Source organism: Pithys albifrons, chromosome 18 (assembly GCF_047495875.1).
Source record: "Pithys albifrons albifrons isolate INPA30051 chromosome 18, PitAlb_v1, whole genome shotgun sequence".
Taxonomy (NCBI): Eukaryota; Metazoa; Chordata; class Aves; order Passeriformes; family Thamnophilidae; genus Pithys; species Pithys albifrons.
In genome coordinates, this window is record NC_092475.1 from 1986598 (window position 1) to 2008575 (window position 21978).

A 21978-nucleotide genomic window follows, 5' to 3' on the forward strand; every position below is an offset into this window, starting at 1 on the left:
ACTCTGGCAGATCCAGACTTTAGGTCTCCCTCCTCGGTTGCCATTAGTGGTTTTAATGAGCTGGAGATAATTGCTGCCTGAGGGACACAATTAACTCCTTCCTGCCCTGGTCCAGCTGGGGCTTTTACATCCCACAGGGGTAATTCCTCCCCTCACCCCCAGGTTCTTTAGAAAACTTCCATCCCTCTTCCTTCTCAAAATGAGCCTCTGAATCACAGTCTGATGAACACCACGAGTTCACTGATGTGTGGCAATGATTTAGATTTGGATTATATCTGGAATATATAATTTATTTCAGGTATCTGAGGCACCAGTGAAACTGGGAGCAAGTAGTGAGTAAATCAGTCATACCCTTGTGATGGGGGGGATGGCAGCCTTTATATTGCTCTGAAAATCTTGCTCCCACAGAGCCAGGTGAGCATGATGAGGGATGGCCACTGTTTGGGGCAGTCAGGGACCCTGGAGGAGGTGGTGATGTTGGAAGATTTTAATGACTGTGCTGTCATGAGGACACAACCTCTGCCCTGGGACAGGGATCACTCTGAACCAGGTGATGCCCAAAGAGCTGCTCCAAGCCTGTCACTCATCTCCACCTGACAGGTACCACCTGGAACCAGGCACAGAGCTCACCCCCCTTCCCACCCCTGTTTTGCCTTTGCAGCAAATCACTGTTTCAGAAATGCAGAAGATGTGAAATATGAAGATGGAAATTGCCAGCGACTTTTAATTTGGGCTCTGCCAATTCTTCTGTTCCAGCTATTGATTTTCCATAAAGATTAATCCCTGCTCCCAGCCTGCTCTGACAGGCACTATCTGGGTGTTTTGCTTACCCCAAGTGAGGAAATATATGTTTTATGAAGTGTCAGAGCTCACTAATGAGAAGAGGGAGAAGAATCAATCACCTGCTTATATCTTGATCTCAGACAGGACTAACAAGTTCTTTATTTCAATGCTGTGGACAGCACAGGGTGACAAACAGAGTGACAGCAGCTGTCAGCTCTGCCACAGAGACAGCTCAGCTGATGAGGGGGGTATGTGTTGTTCAAGGCTTCAAGCACATTTGTATGTGTATTAATTCAAAGAAAGTCATAGATGTCTATAAAATCCTATAGCTGAATTGATCCCTAATGCAAAATGATGCAAAATGCTAAAATTTCAGCTGCAGGTTCGTGCTCCTGTTCCTAAAATTAAGAAAACAGCCTGGCCAGCTGCTCAGGGTAGGGGCAGCCAAAGGGATTCCATTTTTCCCTGATGTATTTTGGATGCAGGTCAGTGTTTATGGCAGTGAGAAGCACAAGCAAGGTCAGTGCAAGTCTCTGCATCACTCCAGCCATAAACCCTGTTGCAAACATGCACCATGCTGTGTTCAGAAAGTGCTCAGGTGACACCCAAACCCTGCCAAAATGAGGAAGCAAAGCCCAGGACTTCACCTTTGCTATGTGAGAAGCTCAGACACTGCACTCAGTTCAGCTGTGCATTATTACAAAACAATCTGAATGGCCTCGACCTTGGCAGATCAAAGGCAGATGGCTATTAAATAGAAAGACCCCATCCCACCTTGAGAAATCATGGATGGGAGGATGTCAAGGGACATGGACAAGCCTTGCTTTGAACTTCTCATGGAAATACTTCAAGGGCTGGAGCACCTCTGCTATGGAGACAGGCTGAGACAACCTGGAGAAGGGTCTGGGGACACCATGGCAGCCCTTCCAGTACCTAAAGGGGCTCCAAGAGAGCTGGAGAGGGACTGGGGACAAGGGCCTGGAGTGACAGCACAAGGGGGAATGGTTCACACTGACTGAGGGCAGGGTTAGGTGGGATATTGGGATGAAATTCTTCCCTGGGAGGGTGGACAGGCCCTGGCATAGGTTGCCCAGAGAAGCTGTGGCTGCCTCATCCCTGGGAGTGTCCAAGGCCAGGCTGGACAGGGCTTGGAGCAACCTGGGCTGGTGGAAGGTGTCTGTGCCCATGGCAGGGGGTTGGAATAAGATGGTCTTCCAGTTTCCCTCCAGCCCAAACCATTCTGTGGTTCTGTGATTCCATGATTCCTCCCTGGGTATCTGGCACTGGCCCCAGCTGGAACAGGAGACAAGGTTAGCTGGACCTCCACAGGGTTCTTCTCATACCCTCAGACCACCACCAAGGCTGAGGGAAAAGGACTGTTCCAGTTCCCAACACACACAGTCTGAACAACAGCCTCGAGATCCATGACATGACCATGAACATTCCCTTCCTGCAGAACACTTGGCATTATTACCAAATACTGATCTCCACTGGCCCTCCCCCACAAGCAGGGCTATCAACCTGCTTCCACTCATATTTGTTGTCTCTCTTGTCTGTTAGAGAATCACACCTGACAATTGTATAGTTAATCTCTTGGCAGCTGTGAAATGGAAGGGAAGCTCTGGCTGCCTTGAGAAGATGCACTGGCTTCTTAAAATGACAGATCACCTCCTCCCTTGATGTTCAAGCCGGAGCTCAGGGCTGGTGTTATGGATCCTGCCTGTCATTCAGTTACAAAGCTCAGCTGAGGAGCACCAGCTGAGCACACCAGGCAGCATTAAGGTGAGCCCTGCCCCAAAGATTTAAAAACAGGCAGTACAAAGGCACCTCTGGCCCAGGACTCCTGCCCAGTTTGCTGATGAACTCGCCAGTTGTGGTGTGGAGCTTTCCATCATGAACCAGACAAGCCACTCTCTTCTCCACAGTTACACAGCTGACTGGGCAGCCTGGTCCCACAGGAAAGCAGAGCAGGGAAATCCCTTCCTTCCCAGAAGGAAGTTTATTGCACTTAATGGAGCAGTTTATATGCTATTTCAACACATCTTTAGTAAGGATTATGTGTTTAAGTTAACAAAACTCCTGACAGTGTGTAACACCCTCACTGTGGAGGGCAAACTGCTGGTGTCTGGTCTCAGGTAGACTCTGCAAGGTCCACCCTCAAAAAGTGAAAAAACACCCACTCACAGCACACCACGAGGCCCAGCAGGTCCTGTTCATGCCCCAGAACCATCCCTGCTTTCTGAGATTTGTATTAGATATTAGGGGGAAATCCTTTCCTGTGAGGGAGGAGAAGCCCTGGCACAGGTTGCCCAGAGAATCTGTGGCTGCCCCATCCCTGGGAATGTCCAAGACCAGGCTGGACAGGGCTTGGAGCAACCTGGGCTGGTGGGAGGTGTCCCTGCCCATGGAGGGGGTTGGAACGAGATGAGCTCTATGGTCCCTTCCAAACCATTCTGTGACTCTATGATTCCATGGTTCCCTGGTTTCCAGGATCCCACTGTGATGCAGCAGCAGGCACCGAGTGCCATCCTGCTGTGCACAACCTGTGTCATCGCTCTCGGAGCCACAGCAGAGCCTCTCACTGAACAGGCAGAGCAGACCTGCTCTCCCCAGGATACCCAGTGTCCCCAGTGCCCCTGAGCCTGCAGCCCTCCAACACAGGGGACCAAGGCAGTGGGACCAGCCAGGAAGATTACTGGGATTCATTGGCATCACTGCCCATGGCGGGCGCTGCGGAACAGCACGAGATTTAAGGTTCTTCCAACCGAAACCATCGTGGGACTCTGCAAATTGCAGAGGGGAAGGTACGAATGACTTTGGGGTTTGCTTGGGGTCGACTCAGCTCCCCAGGCCCAGGCAGGTTGTCATGGACAGAGCTCCAGGACACCTGGACAGAGCTCTGGGACACCCGGACAGAGCTCTGGGACAGCCGGACAGAGCTCCGGGACACCCGGACAGAGCTCCGGGACAGCCGGACAGAGCTCTGGGACACCCGGACAGAGCTCTGGGACAGCCAGACAGAGCTCTGGGACACCCGGACAGAGCTCCGGGACAGCCAGACAGAGCTCCGGGACAGCCAGACAGAGCTCTGGGACACCCGGACAGAGCTCCGGGACACCCAGACAGAGCTCTGGGACACCCGGACAGAGCTCCGGGACACCCAGACAGAGCTCTGGGACACCCGGACAGAGCTCTGGGACAGCCAGACAGAGCTCTGGGACACCCGGACAGAGCTCTGGGACAGCCAGACAGAGCTCTGGGACACCCAGACAGAGCTCCGGGACACCCGGACAGGCTCCCAGAGCCTGACAAGGTGGGTTGGCATTCAGGGGAAACTCCCCTGTGTGCCCCTTCAACCCCTCCAAAGCCTGGCCTGGGTGGGCACAGAGTGCTCTCCTTGGGTGACTGCAGCTCCTCCAGGCTGCAAACGTCACAATCCTGCAGGGAATACAGCCAGGCCTCCCTGGCAGGGGGAAATAAACCCAGGATATAAAAACACCCAGGGAAAACAAACACAATGACAGCTCAGTCTGTGGGCAAACAAACTGCTCGGGAGAGCCAAACCCCTCCAAGAGCTGGGAATGGCACCTGGCACATGTGCTGGCACTGCTGCTCCATACGGGATGCCTGGAGCTGGCACTGCCTTGGTTTAGATGATGTTTGGGTTTTTTGTGGGAAGAAAAAAGTGAAAAGGAAAAACAGCTTGGTTTTGATTTTTCTCCTTAGTTGAAAAAATTGCAAATGAGTAGCTTAGTATATAAACTGTGGTGCAGCTCAGGGCCAGGGAGCTGAAAGGTTTACAGGCACTTGGAATTCCTATGAGGAAATGTTATTAGCTCTGTTATGAATTATGGGGAAATGAGGCTAAGAGAAATGGCTTTGTCAAGGAAGTATCACCATCTACCTTCTACAGGGCATGTAAGAATTAAAAATCTCACCTTAGATCTTACTTTCAAAATTTATTTAATTTTCAAATCAAGCGTGGTCAGCCTGTGAAAACCACCTCAACATCCAGCTGGGTCCTCGTCACAGTATCAGTAACAACAGGGACACAGGCATTTATTCATCTAATTGCTGTTTGTGGCACACAAACTGTGCCAGCCACAGGTACTTCAGCTGAAGCACAACAGGGAAACACCTTCCCCCTTGGCTCAGAGGGCACTGCCAGCCAGCAAATGAAGCATAAAATCATCCCAGGCTGATTTGGGTTGGAAGGGATCTTAAAGTTCATCTCATTCCAAACCCCTGCCATACACAGGGGACCAATAGACCACCAGCCCAGGTTGCCCCAAGCCCTGTCCAGGTTGGCCTTGGACACTCTCAGGGATGGGGCAGCCACAGCTTCTCTGGGCAACCCATGCCAGGCCCTGCCCACCCTCACAGGGAAGGATTTTCCCCTAATCTCTAATCTAACCCTGCCCTCTGTCAGTGTGAAGCCATTCCCCCTTGTCCTCACACTCCCTGCCTTTGTAAACAGCTGAGATTAAGACAGAAGACACAAGGAGGACTGTCTGGACACCTTAACAGCAAACTCTTCCCTGTTTGCAGGTGCTTTCCATGTGTTTTGTTCTGTCACTGCACATTGTTTGCAGACAAACCATTCTGCAGGAAAACAGGGAGACCTCACGGTCTGAGAGGATGAAACTAAACCCAAGGAAAGGGAAAGCAGCACATCACTGCAAACATAGTCAGGCTGTGCCTGTCAACCCTCTGCTGAAGGCAGAAGTGCAAGGAAAAGGCTGCCATTCCTCTTTGAGGTTGTCATCAGGTGGCACTCAGTGTTGCTCTGCCTGCTGCACACCAGCTCCTGTGGGGCCAGAGGGTTAATTTGAAACACCAAGGTGATTATGTAGCTGTAGGAGCTGGCTGAGAAGATGGGTCTCAAACCTCAACAGCCTGACAGATTACAAAGAGAGAAAAATAGACATCTCCAGAGAGGCAGAAGAATGGAAAGGAATTGCTTACAGGAGTACAAAGGCAGCTAATTAGAATGAAACAGAAGATAATAAGATAGGGAGAAATTTTGGCAGAGTGTCTCAGAGAATAGTTGCTGTCTGTGAGTATATTAAGCAGAGGTAGAACCTCTCCAGGGGAGGCATAGAAGGACATCAGTTGGTTGGAATACATAAATGTAGACAATACAAAATATTAGAAACCATATAACTATAAAGGAAAATTCCTCTGGAACTACATCTAGTCTGGCAGTTCTTTCCCAAATATAAAAGCTAAGCTTTAATTAAGAGAGGAGAGTTACAGCTATGATTATACTCCCTTTTCCTTTGACTCTTAAAGTTATTATTGCTGCTTTCCTACACAGCCCCTGAGCTTTGGAATCATGGCTAAGGTTTTGAATGAGACTGAAACCAGTGTGAGGAACCCCCTACCCAGAGAAGAGCACGGCAATGCCACCATGCAGTGGTACCTGAGAAACAAAAAACTCGTTCTGGATTTCCTTCACAGTTACCTGAATTCTCACCTCCTCCAGTACCACTGGAACAAATTTCATCTTCTGAAAAGGTGTTACTTTTACTTAAGGATTGAGCCTGAACACCTGTACGTGAGAGACCAGAATGGCATCATGATTTGCACCAACATCTGGCGAATTGCAAACCCTTGCCGACTCCAGAAGATTAAGAAGTTGGCAAAAAACCAGGCTGAAATCCAGCTGGCACTTCTAAGTGAGCTGTTGGAACAGCTGGAACGAGGTCGAAAGGAGCTGAGCCATTACGTGGAGAGCTGTGATATGGCAACTTTCCTCTCCCAGTGGAACTGGATTGTAAGGAGAGTCCTCAAGCTCTCCATGCTCGTCAGTAAACTCATTAGCTTAGAAGAGCCAAGAAAGCTCTATGTCAAGCACAGTTTGGTGTCCCAGGTATTTCTTGGAGGTGATGCACACCCTCAGTTCAGTGTTCACACTTACATAAAGAAGCCACCAGTTTTTGACCGCAGAGAGTCGTTTACGTCCCACAACTCGGCCAAGCTCAAGTGGGTTAATGACAACAAGGAGTCACACCTCGAAGGATGGCAACTGGAGATTAGGTTAGTGACAAATGACAGTCAGACAAAACCAGGATACAGTCATATTGAGGAAGTCTTCTCCAACTCATGTATAATCCATCAACTGCAGCCCAACCGACTCTACGAGTTCAGAATTAAAAGATGCAACAACCAAGCACTTGTCTACTCCCAGTGGCACGACTGCATTATATTGAAGACAAAACCCATCCCTGCTGAAGACACCAGTGGCAGCAGCTCCATGAGCTGCCTCCCAACAATATCTTACTTACACTAATGGTTTGAAAAAGATGGATGAGTATTATTAAAATAAATTGTTTAAACATTTTGCATAGAGTTGAACTTGTTCTGTTTTCAACAGCAAGTTTCAAAGTGCCTTCCCCAAATCTTTTAACAGTAATGCATTCCAAGTTTCCCACAAAAAATAAGTTCCTTAGGAAGCATTTGGGACTCAACACTTGAATCCCACTGCCAGAACTGAGAGTTGGGAGCAGCCAAGAGCAGGAAATCTTGCAGGAAACCTCTAAGGCAGAGCACAGAAGTGTCTCCACCATCCAGTGCTTTCCATACATTAAAAGATGCTTAGTGCCAACTCCTTCCAATGATGTTTTGGGGTTTTTACCCCAAGTTATTGTCCTTCCTCCAAAATATCTGAACTGAACCTTACAAAATACCTGAACTGAACCCTGAGCTCTCCAAATCACCCACCCAAACTGAGCTCCACCACTGGTCCCTCCCACCCTCTGCACCCTCTGCCTTACAGGGACCTGAGCATGACTTCCTGCTGTACTGCAGGAAAAGATCACTCTAATTTAAGGAAACCAACCAAATCCCAGCAATAAATAACCCCAAGCCCCACAGCAAACAGGGAAGGGCAACACATCCCCCCAACCAATATGCAGAAAATGATCTTCCCTACCACGAACCGCAGTTAATGTTCATTTTCTTTTTTACCATTTGTTTCAGTCCAAACAGAGCTGTCCCCACACAGATTCTAATCAAACCATCACATAAACAGACTTCTTAGTAATAAAATTTATTATTTAAATAAATTCAAATAATTTTTACAATTATGGCTTAAATATCAAAAAAAAGGAATGTTAAGGTTCATTCTTATAAATGGTCGAAGCAGGTAAAAATATTTGTATCCAAAAGGTCATTTGAGGCTTGCTGTGAGTCACAGACATACAAAAGATAAAAACCTGCCACATTTCAAGTTCCTTAATTCCCAATTCATGACACTTGACATTTCATTTCTATTTTAAAAAAATCCCAACAGTTTATTGCAGTAAATTGATTGTCCTACACAGATCTGTCCAAATCCACAGAAACAGCCCAGCTGGCCAAGGAGAGGTTTCCTTGGCCCATCCCAGGCTGGCACCAGGCACTCCCCTGGCTGCCTGCACAGGTTCCCCTTGTTCAACTTGTGCTCAAGCTCTACCTAATGCCAAAGAAATTAAGTTATCCTGATGGAGGAACTGCCATTTGTGTCCTGCTTTTGTCTGTGACTGCGGAGAACACACAGAGCCCATGACTGGACAGATGCCCTTGGCAACCCCCTGCCAGGTGTTCCCACTGGGATTCCCAAAGATTTATTATTTTAAAAATACATGCTTGAATGTAAAATTCCTTCAATAGTTCATTCAAAGCTCTGTGTACAAATGAAACCAAACTAATTTGGACTTTTTTTTCTGTTGATTTCTATGGTTCTCTCCATCAGCATAAGGAAAAGAACGTGGTGTTCAGCTGTCACTTACAGTCCATAAAAAGCTTAATTGCACTTTTTGCTATCCCTGACTATTCCATGACCAGGAACCTGCTCACAGTGCCAGCAGCCCAAGGGTCCAGCCTGGCTGTAGCTGCTGCTTGGGTGCATTTTTGAAACAACAGTTATAAAATAAAATCTCAGAGGAAAAAAATAACATGAATATTGTCTTGCAACACAGAGGTGATCAAGCAAAGCATTTTAGTCAAGGCTTTACCTTCATGGAATAGGAATAAACGTTTTTACCCCACTGAGGATAGAGGGAGTTGCTTTATGAGCTCTCTCTCTGGCCAAACCCCCTCCCAGAGCACTGACTAAGCCACCACACATGGGGTGAGTCTCCTTATGGATGAAATAATGTGTTATATGTACAAAATAACCAGGAAAAGACCCAGGGGAGAAACTCTCCACTTACAGGAGGTCATGAAAATGTGACCCACTGGTTCTAAATGGACCAGTGTGGCTTTGCTAGAAGGATGCTGGCACCATGCTGAAGTCGCTATCCCAAGAATTTCAGCCTCTTCTGCAATTCTCCACATCATCTTGGAGCTAGATGATTGCACTTTAGTCCACTGAATGAGTCCCAGACATTCTTATTTTGGATTTGCAATAATATTTGCACAACCAGGCTGGTGCAGAATCTTTTAAGGTCCCACCTGGGATGACTCAAAGAGGAACAATCAATTTTACATCTTACCAGCATCTTTAAAACCAGCAGGATGCACTTCCTGTGGGTTTTTATCCCTCAGGAAATCACCAGCCTTTTGTCCATTAAGATGCTTCAGTAGAACAAGAGCAAGCCTGGGTGGTCTTTGGCGTGGAGCTCAAACCCCCCAAGGGTGCAGGAAGGTAGTTTAAAATTAGGAAGAGAACAACAAAACTTCTCGGTGCATTCTTGAGTCAAGTCTAACAGAGAGTCATGAGAAGAAACACAGCATTAAATACTTTTGCAGACAATGCTTTCTTATTGCACATCCCTCCACACTGGAAAGAGCCACTCTGCACTTCAGCTGCAAGCAGGACAAAATTCATCCTCCCACAGTGCTGTGAAATCACAGGGACTCACACAAGGAAAACTTGTGTGCCAGCACAGCACAGACCTGGCACTACACCGGGATTGCATCTCATCTCCATCCCACATGAACACCCAGAGACAGCCACGCACGTGGTTTGGGGAGAGCTGAGGCAGGCACTTCATACATTCAGAATTGAAATGAGATACAAGACACCCTCCCTCAAAACTATCATGCTTCAAAAAGCAGCCCCATGACCCTCAGAGAGCACCACTTCACCACCATGCACTGCCACCAGCCAGGCTGGGCTGATGCAGCTTCTCCAGTGAATCGCAGCTCCCAACTCAGAGCAGTTTGGCTACAGAAAATATAAAAATACATTATACACTCATATGCTGTGGTGCATTTCCCACATTTCCTTCACCACTCTTAAAAACTCAGGCCATAAGGCTGTGAAACACATTCACAGAATTAAAAGTTAATAAATTAAAAGCAGCTTTAAAAAATGTGGGGTAGAAAAGGGGGACTCAACAGGAGATTTCAAATAAATCCTGAACAGTTTAAAATAGGCTGACAAATCCCAGCATTTCCTGGTAGGAGCTGTCCCTGCTTTTCATTACCTTAATGCTGATGAGGGCAGGCTCCTTTGTATAAAGAACATGTAAATCTATTTACAAAATCACCTTGGCCTTGGTGCTGCAGTATTTACACACACAGAGAACAACAGTTTGGCTACACAAAGAGTGGTACATGCATCTCTCTTTGCTTTCTTCCTTCACTTTAAAAAGAAAAAGAAAAAGAAACAAGGGAAGTCTTAAAAATCCCCCAGCCTTGGTTTTAAAATGAGAGGCATAGTCAGAAGCTTTGGTCCTCCAGGGTAAATGGCATCTTGCTGCACAGCTCTGCTGCATGTGGTTGTTCCACCTCGATGAACAGACTGAGTATTTGATCCCCAAAGCACAACCCCGATGGCTGGTCTAAATATCTGGTCCCCAACAATTCCAGCTGCAGTAGCAGGTAGGACAGGGGTTCTGCTGAGCATCTTAAAATTACAAAAATAAAAGCAGCATCATCAATAAAGTCACACACCCATCATCCATCTCCAATGCTTTTTGGTTTGCTAGAGCTGAAAGTTCCTGTCCAGGGCTGCACCGATTACAAACACCCCAAAGTGCTGGAGGAGGTGCTGCAGCTGAGCTGTCACGGGGCAGGGGAAGCTCCCAGGTCCCCCCTGCTTTTGGCTCCGTAGGTCATTAAATAATGGGAAGATCTGGTCCTTCCCAAGGCACACATAACACAGTTCAGGCAGAGAGGGGCCATCCTCATCGAATCACTGGAGTCCTCCTGACGCGGATCTCCTGGGCTGCAGTGCAGCAGTTGCGCTGGCGGTAATGCTGGAGCAGCCTCTTCCACAAAGGGTTGCACTCCAGGAGGTACCGGTTCCCTGCGGGCACAGGGAGGGGCCAGGGGGGATTAGTGGCCAGGAGGGGCTCAGCTGATACCATCCCATGGAAACTTCTGTCTAACATCTCTGGCTAACAGGGCTGGGCCATTTGCAGGGGCATTTCTGTGAAATCCCAGCTCCCTTTTCCGTGCTCTCATACCTGAGCAGCTTCCCCACACAACACAGCCTGTCCCTGCGGGATTAGGAGGAAAACAAGCAGCCAAATTTTGTTAGGAGAGAGCTCCAGCATGCAAGGGACAGAAACAACGTGGTCCAAACCAAAGGGTTAGAAAAACTAACTATACATCCTCCACTCAAGCTGTGCATGAGCCCTGCTTTGCCCAGATTGCCCAGTTTCAAAACCACAGACTAAGGGGCAGAAGAGCAAAGCAAGACCATTGGTTGTACTAGTTTGGATCACCACCCCTTTATCCAAGCATCCTGCTTCCCTGCATGCCTGTGCACAGTCCAAGGAGGCCCACCTATGATGCAGAGTCCTTCCTGAGCTCGTGTGATGCCGACATTGACCTGGTGTGGGTCGGTAACAAACCCCAGGTACTTCTTCTGCCAGCTCTTTGTGGGCGTCTTATCGATCTCAGACCGGGGGCAGGAGCGAACTGTTGTCAGGATCACGTATTTCCACTCACTTCCTAGAAAGTGGAATCAGACCAGATTTTTTTAGAAGGAAGCATTTGGCCATCCCTCCACCCTCCAGGACACTCATTTTTCTACTGCAGCCACCCTCTGGGTTTCTCCAGTTTTGGAGGTCATCAGACTCCTGGTTGTTGCTCTCCAAAGAGAACATATTTTGGCAGTTCTCCAACACCCCCATCAGACACAGAATCATAGAATCACAGAGTGGTGTGGGTTGGAAGAGACCTTAAATACCGTCTAATTCCAACCCCCTTGTCACGGGTGGGGAACCTTCCACTAGAAATCTTACACTAGAGATCCCCCACCTTCCTGCCTTCAGCAGCCTCATCCTTCCCAAGCACTCCCAAGGCTTCCAAAAGACTTATTATAATCCCAAATCACCCAGAAATCTGGTCTTCCATGGCTGAAATGATGCTGGGGTAAGGTTTGCTGGGAGATGGTATTTGTGAGCAGCTCCTGGGGAAGGCAGAGGGAGGCAGACCCAGCTCTCCCTTCTCCTGCCCCCTCACCTTGACTCTTCATGATGGTGCAGACGGTGACCCTGTGGATGCCCTCCCTCAGAAGGCTCTTGTTGATCTCGGACACCTGGGCATTGTAGGGGCTCAGGATGGCGATGTTCTCCGGCCGGATGGTGCCATCTAGTGCCAGCTGCTTGGCTATCCTCACCTGGAGAGACCAGGCTATGCTCACCTGGGAGCAGGGCTGGAGGGAACAGCCTCCCAGCACCCTCTCCACAGGTGCCTGCCTTGGGGTCACACTGCCTCTGCCCAGGGGCATCCCGGTGTGCTCCAGACCCAGGAGACACCAGGCAGACACTGCACCCTGCTGATCTTCATCTTTATCATCCCTCCTCAGTCCCTAAAGTCACCCAGCACAACAACCTCCCTCCTGCATCTCCAGCAATTCCCCAGGACCCTCCTCACCGCCTGTGCCACTTCATCAAGGTTAGCTTTGGAGTTCTCATTTCCTTCTTCAGTGGAAATCGTGAGGGACTGCTCCCTCCCTTCCACGTGGCCGAAGATGATGGGGCAGCAGCTGTTATCTCTGTGGTGGAGCACGCTGGGTCTGCGATTAAGGTGAGGCCACGTTTTCAGCCGCGTCTCGTAGAACTCCCGCGATGGGAACTCGCAAATGCCTTGGTGCTGGCAGAGGAAAGGGGAGAAACTGAGGTGAACAAAACCAAAGGAACTTCTCAGCCTGCAGCATCTTTTTGGGCAGGCTTCACCCACTATGACATTGTGCTGCAGCTGGCCTTGGTGTATATAATCCTTTATCTAGAAAGGGAAAGCAACAGTGGAGAATATCTGATGCCTGAGGCAAGTTCTTACAGCAGCATTTTCTGTGGTGGAGAAAAGACAACCCGCTTGAGGGCCTCACCATGCGGTACTGTATGTCCAGCATCCACGCCTGCGCCTGGTAGCGCTCAAAGAGAGAGGTCTCCATGCCAAGAGTCTTGCAAACATCATTGTGAACCACTGGCTGCAGCTGTTTGTGATCCCCGACCAAAACAACCTGGAAGGAAGAGCAGATAGCTCAGTGTGGTGGCGCTGGTGAAGGCAATCAGCTCTCTGCAAGGCTGTCTGTACACAGACAGTTGTTGCTACTTATTTATGTTATGGTTACAGCAACCTCAGCCAAAGACCACAGTGGGCATGATATAAACATGCTGACCCAGATAATGTGTTACCCTCTGATGGGAGAAGAACAAAGAATTACAGAATCTGAAAATGGTTTGGGTTGACATGGACCTTAAAACTCATCTTGTTCCAACCTCTCTGTAATGGACAGGGACACCTTCCACTAGACCAGGTTGCTTCAAGTCCCATCCAATCTGGCCTTAAACAGTTCCAGGGATGGGGCAGCCACAGCTTCTTTGGGCAAACTGTGCCAGGGCCACCCCACCCTCACAGGGAAGAATTTGTTCCCAATTTCCCATCTAACACTCGCCTCTGTCAGTGTGAAGCAATTCTCCCTTGTCCTGCCACTTCATGCTCTTGTCCAAAGTCCCTCTCCAGCATTCTTAGACCCCCTTTAGGCACTGGAAGGAGCTCTAAATTCTCTCTAGAGCCTTCTCTTCTCCAGACTGAACAGCCTTAACTCCCTGAGCCTGTCTCCATAGCAGAGGTGCTCCAGCCCTTAGAGCACCTTCGTGACCTCCTCTGGACTTGCCCCACCATGTGGTGAAGTCTGCTGAGATCTGCTCTATGCTTCTGGTCATGTTAATATTTTGTACCTGAGCCAGAACACCTTTTTGGTGGCAGCAATACCCACCCCATAAAGAAGCACAAACTTTAAACCTGGTAAGACTTGGAAGAGCACCATGGTAAAGGATGGAAGCAGCTCAAGAGCCCTGAGCAGATGTCCTAGGGATATGTGTTTGGAAGGGATGTACCTTCTCAGCACGGCAGTGGCTGACCAAGGGGATGAGGGTCTCTGGCTCTGTGGACATGGCACACTCATCAATGATTATCTGCCTGACATTGAGCCCCTCCAGGATGTTGAAAGCTGAGGAGGTGCACGTGCACAGGATGATATTATGACGTTCCAGCTGATATCTACGACCTTGAGACAGCCAGTGCTTGTACCTGGTGGTTGATGCAGAAAACACCACGTTATGCATAAGGGAAACATCTCCACACTCCTTATGCAGGAACCAGGCATGTCTGTACTTTCCCAAATGATTATGGCTCCCTCCCCAGGATATGCTGGTATTCCCAGAAAAGGGCTTTAGATGGACAGTAGGAAATGTACTTTGTCCTGAACTCAACAGGACAGTGGCTTCAGGTGGAGGATTCAAGGGTCACAAAGGCATAATAGAACTTCTGGTCCAGATGGACAACAGCACCAGTGCAGAAGTGATGCTGAGGCTCTGCACTGTACCCCTAATCTCAAGTTCATCACTTTTTATCATTATTCTGAACACACAGTTTATTAATCTGTGCTTCAGGGGTGGCACACGGCCAAGGTCAGCCATCTCTCACCAGGGTCTCTTCCTACTCACTGCTCTGTTTCTTTTTCTGTGATGAGCTCTCCGTTCTTCATCCGAGAGTCAAAGTGACAGATCTGCTGCCAGAAGGGGCTGGACGGCTGCCGGATGCGGTGGTGCAGGATTATTTCCCTGAATAAAGAGTCAATATGTAAATATTTTCCCCCAACACAGAACCAAGTGATCTATTCTACAGAGAAGCAAACCACATCACCTGTCTATGTGGAGAAACCCCATTAGCTAAAAATGTCACAACCAGATTGTCCCATCTTTGTTCACACTCAAGGACACAAAATACAAGCACTTCCCTTCAGCAGCTGCAAGCAGGAATGAAGTTAGAGACTTTCAGAGCTGTTCCAAAAGGAGATGAAAACTCCCATGGACTTTTCAACAACCTTTGTTTCCTGACTAGTGCTACATTAGACTATACACCTTCACTTGAAAAAATCAATTACAAATTAATGACAGAGCAGATTAGTAGTGGTGCCTCACAGTGATGGAGTTAAACTGCATTTCTCTGTCTTGTACAGGGCTACTGGTGCAGAAGCCACCTCTCCCCAGCACCCTCATTACCTGTGGGGCCACACCATCCTACCTGAGCTCACGCTTTGGCTTTGAGTCACGCAGGGATTTACGAGAGAGTTGCCGGTTGCTCCCTGGGTATGGGAATTCCATCACCTCAATGGCCTCCCCATAAACCCTCAGTGGTTTCAGGGTCTTTATGTTCAGCAGCATCTCTGGGGAAGGAGGACAGGTCTGCTCAGACAGCACCAGGCACTGGCAATGCTTGTGGCCTGCCTCTCCCCACCCCTCACTCCTCATCCCACCCTCACCAGTCCTCGCCCTGCAGTGTGGGGTCTTCTGTAAGGGCTTTCTGCCCCTCCTGCTCCCACCACGTGTCCTCCCTCCCACCAGTCTGAGCCACTCCAGGGGTTTAAAAAAATGATAGTTACCAGCAACAACATCAACAGATTTGTTGGATGGGCCACAGTACAAGATGTACTTTCCCTTCTTGTGCTTTTCTTCTTTCAAGTATGGTGTTTTGTCATTCTCAATACTCTCCTCATTCAGCTTATGGAACCAGTAGACAATGTGAGTTCCAACGACTGTCTTCCCTGTGCCTAGAAAAACAAGGGGGATGCTGAGAATAGTTCAACCACAACACCCATGCTCTGGACCAGCATCTGCCCCATCAGTCATGAAATAAAATCAAGAATGGAGGGGACTGCCTTGCACAGCTGTGGGTGATTCCAACATATGCTCCCTTCTCCTGGTTCACTGAGGGTCCTATGGAAAGGAGTACATCAGCTCTCATCTGCCCTTCATACCATGTGTTCTCCTGCTCTCTCCTCTTACCTGGAGGGCCTTGGATGAGGGTGAAGGAATCTCTCAGAGCTTTCAGAATAGCCTGGTTCTGACTCTGGTTAAGAGTCCTGTTGCTGCCAGGGATATCAAAGGATCCTTGCCTCAGGATTCTGGATGTTGTCACTGTTAAAGCAGAGCCAAGAAAACAAATTTAAAAGGGTTACTGAGGGCAGCACAGAAGTGGTTGAGCAGGAGGATGCAGCAGGTACTGAGCAACCATGGTCCGTTACAAGACCACCTAAAAGCAGTCCTTGTCCCATGCCAAGATATTCTGCCTGTGAACCTTGTCTGTGATTCCTGGGGATTACAACCTCAGCAGAGCATCCAAAGTTATGTAGCAGCTTGTCTCATCCTCTTGTCAGGGGAATGTCCTAGTGCAGGAGCATCACTCCTATGGCAAGGGCCCACAGAAGCTGCCAGGGCACCTCCTGGCCATAAGGTGAGAAAGATTAATACTTGCACTTACCTTTGGGAGGAGGCTTGTTGCCAAGGGCAATGCTTATAGCAAGGTCAGAGGCATGCTGGAGCCTCCAAAGTGCCTTTTCTTTCCGTCTAATAGACAAGGAAAAATAAGAATGAATGGAATGCAGCATAAAATAGCAAAAGTTGTAGTACAGCTTTGCACAACTGCCCTGTTTACTCTTGCCCTGCTTTGGTGTTGCATTAACTCCTTCCACAAAGAATTTAAACCACAAATAACTTGGATTTATTCTGCTTCTCTGCATCTGGGACTATTTCTTAACTGACTGAAGAGCTGAGCCTGTGAAGATGTTGAGAGCAAGAAGTGCAACCCCTGTCCCAACTTCATTTTACTATGGCTCACCCCCTCTTATTGGATTAGCTTCCAATTTTTCCTACAATTCATGGTACAAAAAGAAGCACATTCTGCCCTGAGAAAGCTACAACATCATGGGGGCATAGCAGCTCGTGCTGTGTATGAGGAAGGACAAACTAGACATCAGCTCTTATTTAATAAGAGCAGATCTTGCTTTGCAGCAACAACAAAGGGGAATGATTTGGAAATCAGAGAGCACTTCTGCTAAACAAACCACACTCCAGTGCTTCAGATAAGACACATATTTCAGCAACTCAGTAACATAAGAAAAGATGCCCAGGGAAATCTCAGCACCTTCCCCTACTCCCCAGTCTCAGGGACAACAAGAAGAGCATGAAACCCTTTGGAGAACAGACCTGAGGAATGCTGCCATCCCCCATCCCAAAGATCCACAACCCAACCATCAGAGCTAGGTAAGAGCAGGCTTTTCAGGGGATTACCCACAGCATTAAGCAAAGTTTGTGGGGGTGCAGCAGAGGGGTCCCAGGGGGGTGGAGCAGAGGGGAAGCCACTGCTCTGCATGGACAGGTCAACCAGAGCACACTGCTAAGGCCACTTACATGTCTGGCAGCATCTTTGGTATGAGCTCCACCGTGAACCGGGCAGAGGCCTGTGAGATCTCCACAGGGATGTTCTCCATAGACATATAGTGGATGTAAAAGTTTACAGTCTTCTGGCTACTCCTGTCTGACTTATCATCATCACTGAACTCCTCAGTGACCCCGTGAGCCACCCAGGTGTAGGTATCGGGATCAACCACAAGTTTGTTCTCTGGTCTCCCCTTGTCAAGCAAACTCAGGTTCTGGAGGCCATGGCTAAGGTTTTCCTCATCACTTTGGAGGCTCCCAAGCTTCAGCCCACCTAAGCGAATGCACAGGTAGCATTGCATAAAGTCCACTTCAATGGAGCACTCCTTCAACCACTCTTTGTACAGCGTGAAGCTCCCTTGCAGCTGTCCTTCGCTTGTCCTTTGCCTTGCCCACGTTATTTTAATATCATGGAGGACGATGGAGTCGTTCTCGGCCACAGCACACGACGCAGACTCCATGGCATTCATTGGCATCCACACCTTGGTGTACTCAGCTGTGTTCCTGTACCTGTCTTTGGACTGCAGTGTGGCATAGGCAGAGAAGCAGTCAATTGGCTTCTCTGTGTGCTGCAGGCAGACATCAAAACCCGGTGCCACACACCACAGCTGCACAAAAGGCACCAGGAAGCCCCGGAACACATCAGTGGCGAGCTGGAACTGCAGCGCGTCGCCGGCACTCAGCTCCAGCCACAGCTCCATGTAGTGTGAGCACGGGCTCCTCTGCACCCATCCTGTCTGCCGCCGGTACAGGTGCTTGCTCTCCTGCAGGAGGGAGGCAGCCCTCTCAAAGTCCTCGCTCCTGATGGCTTTGAGCACGTCTTGCCACGTCTGGGTGCAGAAGACGACACTCTGGTCGCAGAGAGGTCCTTCCTGCAGGTGGTGTTCCTTTGTCTCTGCAGAGTACATCCTTCTCTTCCACATCAGTCTGATGCTGCTCTGATCCTGGATGAACAAGGGCTGCTCTATCAGCTGAAGGGACCTGTAGTTAATTTTCTGTGGATCTGGAAGACTCTCTTTGTTCAGGGGAAACAGGGCCTTAAAAAACCTGCTTGTCTCTTCGATGTCTACCACGAAGGCAGTCTTCTGCAGCACTTGGCTCTTCAGCTGGGTGGCCATCTGCAGGCAGTGGGCTCTCTTCTTATACATCGTTGCCTGGAAATTCTTCCTGTTGAAGTCGTGACAGAGAAAGTCAACGTCATCCACAGAGTAGACGAGAGACTTCTTGTGGAGCACGGAATGAAGGTGCCGCTGGACCACGACATCCACGTATCGGCGGATGGGGGAGGAAGCCCAGGTGTAGGAGTCAACATGCAGAGAGTAATGGCCTGCTTTGGACTGGACAGTGGAGTTGGAGCGGCAGAAATAGGAGCGGCTGAGCAGTCTCCTGAACTCCAGGGCCACGGGGGCCAGCTTTGGGTGGATGTCATCAGTGGCAACGAGGTCCAGCATCTTGTGGAAATCACGGACACTAACAGCTGACTGCAGGTGCTCCCAGATGGGGGCCAGAAGACTGAACTCTGCTGTTGTAGGGGAGTCTTGTCCAGGAGACACCTCTCCCAGGTGATGCGAGAGATGGATGGACAAAGGAACGATGTGGTTGTACTTGTCTTTCATCTGTGTCAGCTGTATAAGACTTGGCTCACACTGACACCGGAGAGGAGTGACATTTCTGGTCACCTCCTTGTCAGTGAGAAACTCAGCCACAAAACTGTTGAACATGATCATTAACTCCTCTATCATCTGATGCGACCCCCTCTTGCCTGGGAAACTCTCCTCATCCAACCGTTCATAGAAACAGTCCTCCTGCAGCCGAAACTTCCGATGGATCCTGGAAAAGTGATAGGCCACAGCTATGCAGTCCTCCAGGGTATCAAAACGAAGGGTGTTTGCTGCTCCCCTGTAGCAGTTCTTAATGCAGAGCTCTGCCTCTTCATAGGACAGCTGCCTGTCGGAGCGGATCACAGAGGTGGCGAAGAATTCCTCCAACATCCGATCGGTCTTCTTTTCTATGGTGACAAACAAGGAGATCACCCGTCGATCTTTCTGTGGCAGGAGGCTGCAGACATCCTGGCTAATGTGGGGTGGGAACATGCACAGAGGCTCCTGCTTGGGAGCGTAGTAAGTGACACCTCGTTTCTTTGCTTCCAGGTCCAAGGCACAGCCTTTGGGAATGATGCCAGCCACATCCGCGATGTGGATCCCAATCTCATAGTGATGCCCGAGATCCCTAACGCTGATGGCATCATCCAAATCTCTGGCACCCTGGGGGTCCACTGTGAAGGTTGGGTAACTCCGACAGTCCTTCAGAGGTTCCTTGGTGAGGTTTAGGCTGCTGGAGGTGTAGTTGGATAACTCCCTGGTGACAGCAGCTGGATATTTATTCTCCAAACCATACTCCAAGGCAAGGATCTTTAAGCCTTCTTCCAAAGTCAACGCTGTATGCAGGATATGCGTTACTATCCCCAAAGGGTAGTAAAACCCCTCTCGCCAGGAGATAACCTGGACACAGAATAACTGGCACCTCCTCGTCCCCTGGTTGATCTTCTCACAGCTGATCACTCTGTACCTCCCATTGATGAGCTGGCGGATGGGAACAACATTGGGTTTCTCCTTCAGCCCTGGGACAAATATTTTGGTGACAGTGGGATCGATGGGTATCATCACCCGGGGATCAAACTCGTCCATCATGCAAATGAAGGTCCGGTCCCTCTCGGCACGCTTCAGGATCCCCACCACCTTCCCCTGCGGGTGGTGGCTGCTGCTGTTGGCCGCACTGCTCTGCAGGAGTTCCACCAGCACCTCATCCCCAGTGAAGGCTGTCCCGCAGTGAACTCTGCCCTTGATCTGAATGTTCATGGCAGGGGAGTCATTGAGGGTGAAGGCAGAAGCTCTGTCGAAGCCCTCTTTAACCAGCTCGCATCTCTTGTACATTTTGGGGTGCATGTGCAGATACTGCTGCATCATCTGAGAAGAGAAGCTGACGTATTCCTGCTTGTCTGCCCACAGGTTTGAAGCCTCAGACTTCACATTCAGCAGCCCTTCTTCGGACACTGTCACCAGCACGTTCTTGCTCTCATCCAGGAGTTCCTGGAGGATGGGATCGTCGGGATTCACGCACTCATCCTCAGAACTCGAGGAATCTGTGTCGCTGTCCTCCTCATTCCCCTCTGGGCTTCTGCTCCAGCTCTCCTTGTCACACGCAGCCTGTTTGATCTGGGCCATTGTCAGGTTCTCTGGGAAGATGCTCCCCTTGTCAATGCACTGCTGGATGAAGCGTTTCCACACCTTGCTGCACTGGCCATGGGAGCACAAGGCCACGGCATCCCCCACTGCAACCACGAGTGACTGAGCCCGGGTCATGATGGTGTTGAGCACTCTGGCCTCGTTGAAGAACTCCAGGTGGTGGGAGGCTGAGACACGCAGGCTCTCGCTGGTGTGGACCGTGCTGATGATGATGACCCGAAATTCCCGCCCTGCACCAGAGGGGACAAGGGAAAAATCACTCACAGGAACCCAGCGGGGAAGACCCTGCCTGGCTGCCACCCATCTACACTGTGTTATGTTGCCATGGACTGATATAACCTCACTTGGCTGAAACATGGGAGTCACCTGCTGTGAGTAAAGCACGTCTTGGGGATCGTGAGACCCTCCAGGCATTAACTAGGATGGACACCACAAGGTACCACCACCCACACACCAGGGAGGGAAGGGCAGTGTGGAGCCAGGACAAAGGCAGGGCACTGGAGCAGTGCAGCTGTGGGTGCCATGAAGTAGCCCTGCATGCCCAGTGCGACCAGCAGCCTCACCAGCTGCTCCTTGCAAGCACCAGTGAAGTTTGCTGAGAATCCCAAATTCCCTGAGGAAATGAGGGTCTTGCAGGAACACGAGCAGTGACCATTTGTAAGGATCCCTCCCCTCTGCAGAAGAGCTCTGCTGATCACGCAAAAAATAACAACCAAAAAGAGGCACCCTGGTGATGTCAGAGCTGAGAAGAGACTGCAAAAAAAGGGTGTGGGGATCAGAAACACCCCCAGGGGTCAGTTATTCTCACGGCAAGTAGTCTCAGCTGCACAATAAAAAAAAAAAAAGATAATAATAAAAACATGGATGAGTCATAAACTAAGTCCTTGAGGACAAAACCAGTCCTATCCCTCCCTCATCATCCAGAGCAGCAGACTCCTCCTCTAGTGAGCTGTTCTGTGATTAGTACCCACAGGCCATCCTGGTTTCAATTCCATTCTATCACTCGCCTCCCCCACTGGTACTTTGGTTTCACATGATTCACACATGCCCAAGACTCTGGGAGGGCACTTGGAGTTTTCACCCTCCTACAAAGCAATGTCCATATATTTGAAATGAGCTGACAGCTGGGTGCAGACTTAGCTCAGTGTGAAATCTTATTCACTAAGGAAAAGATGAAATCAAGGAATAACCAATCAGAAGGAGGTGGAAATCAGCCAAGGGATTTCCAGACACTCCCTCCTAATAGGTGTTATGGGGTCTGTGCCAGTGGCAGAGACACAGAGAGG

General features: G+C 49.4%; 2 protein-coding genes across 4 annotated transcripts in view; one reads left to right on the forward strand and one right to left on the reverse strand.

The window, feature by feature from the left end:
* The first annotated feature begins 6118 nt into the window (after positions 1-6118).
* Positions 6119-7075, forward strand: FNDC11 (fibronectin type III domain containing 11). The gene has a single exon (XM_071573233.1). The coding sequence runs from the start codon at positions 6119-6121 to the stop codon at positions 7073-7075; it is 957 nt and encodes a 318-aa protein (XP_071429334.1).
* Positions 7076-7818: 743 nt separating this feature from the next.
* Positions 7819-21978, reverse strand: part of HELZ2 (helicase with zinc finger 2) — a 28877-nt gene continuing 14717 nt past the window's right edge. For all 3 annotated transcript variants that reach the window (XM_071573012.1, XM_071573009.1, XM_071573010.1), the window contains 12 exons: positions 17421-20922; positions 16492-16577; positions 16017-16148; positions 15614-15781; positions 15256-15397; positions 14676-14792; positions 14067-14259; positions 13052-13186; positions 12598-12816; positions 12184-12340; positions 11503-11670; positions 7819-11020 (listed from right to left, as the gene is read on the reverse strand). In XM_071573012.1, the coding sequence (XP_071429113.1) occupies positions 10899-11020; positions 11503-11670; positions 12184-12340; positions 12598-12816; positions 13052-13186; positions 14067-14259; positions 14676-14792; positions 15256-15397; positions 15614-15781; positions 16017-16148; positions 16492-16577; positions 17421-20922 (5141 nt within the window). In that variant the 3' untranslated portion in view covers positions 7819-10898. The remainder of the gene's footprint in view (positions 11021-11502; positions 11671-12183; positions 12341-12597; positions 12817-13051; positions 13187-14066; positions 14260-14675; positions 14793-15255; positions 15398-15613; positions 15782-16016; positions 16149-16491; positions 16578-17420; positions 20923-21978) is intronic.

Coding starts and splice junctions, on each gene's coding strand:
- FNDC11 (XM_071573233.1), top strand. CDS start 6,119: ATGGCTAAGGTTTTGAATGAGACTGAAACCAGTGTGAGGAACCCCCTA.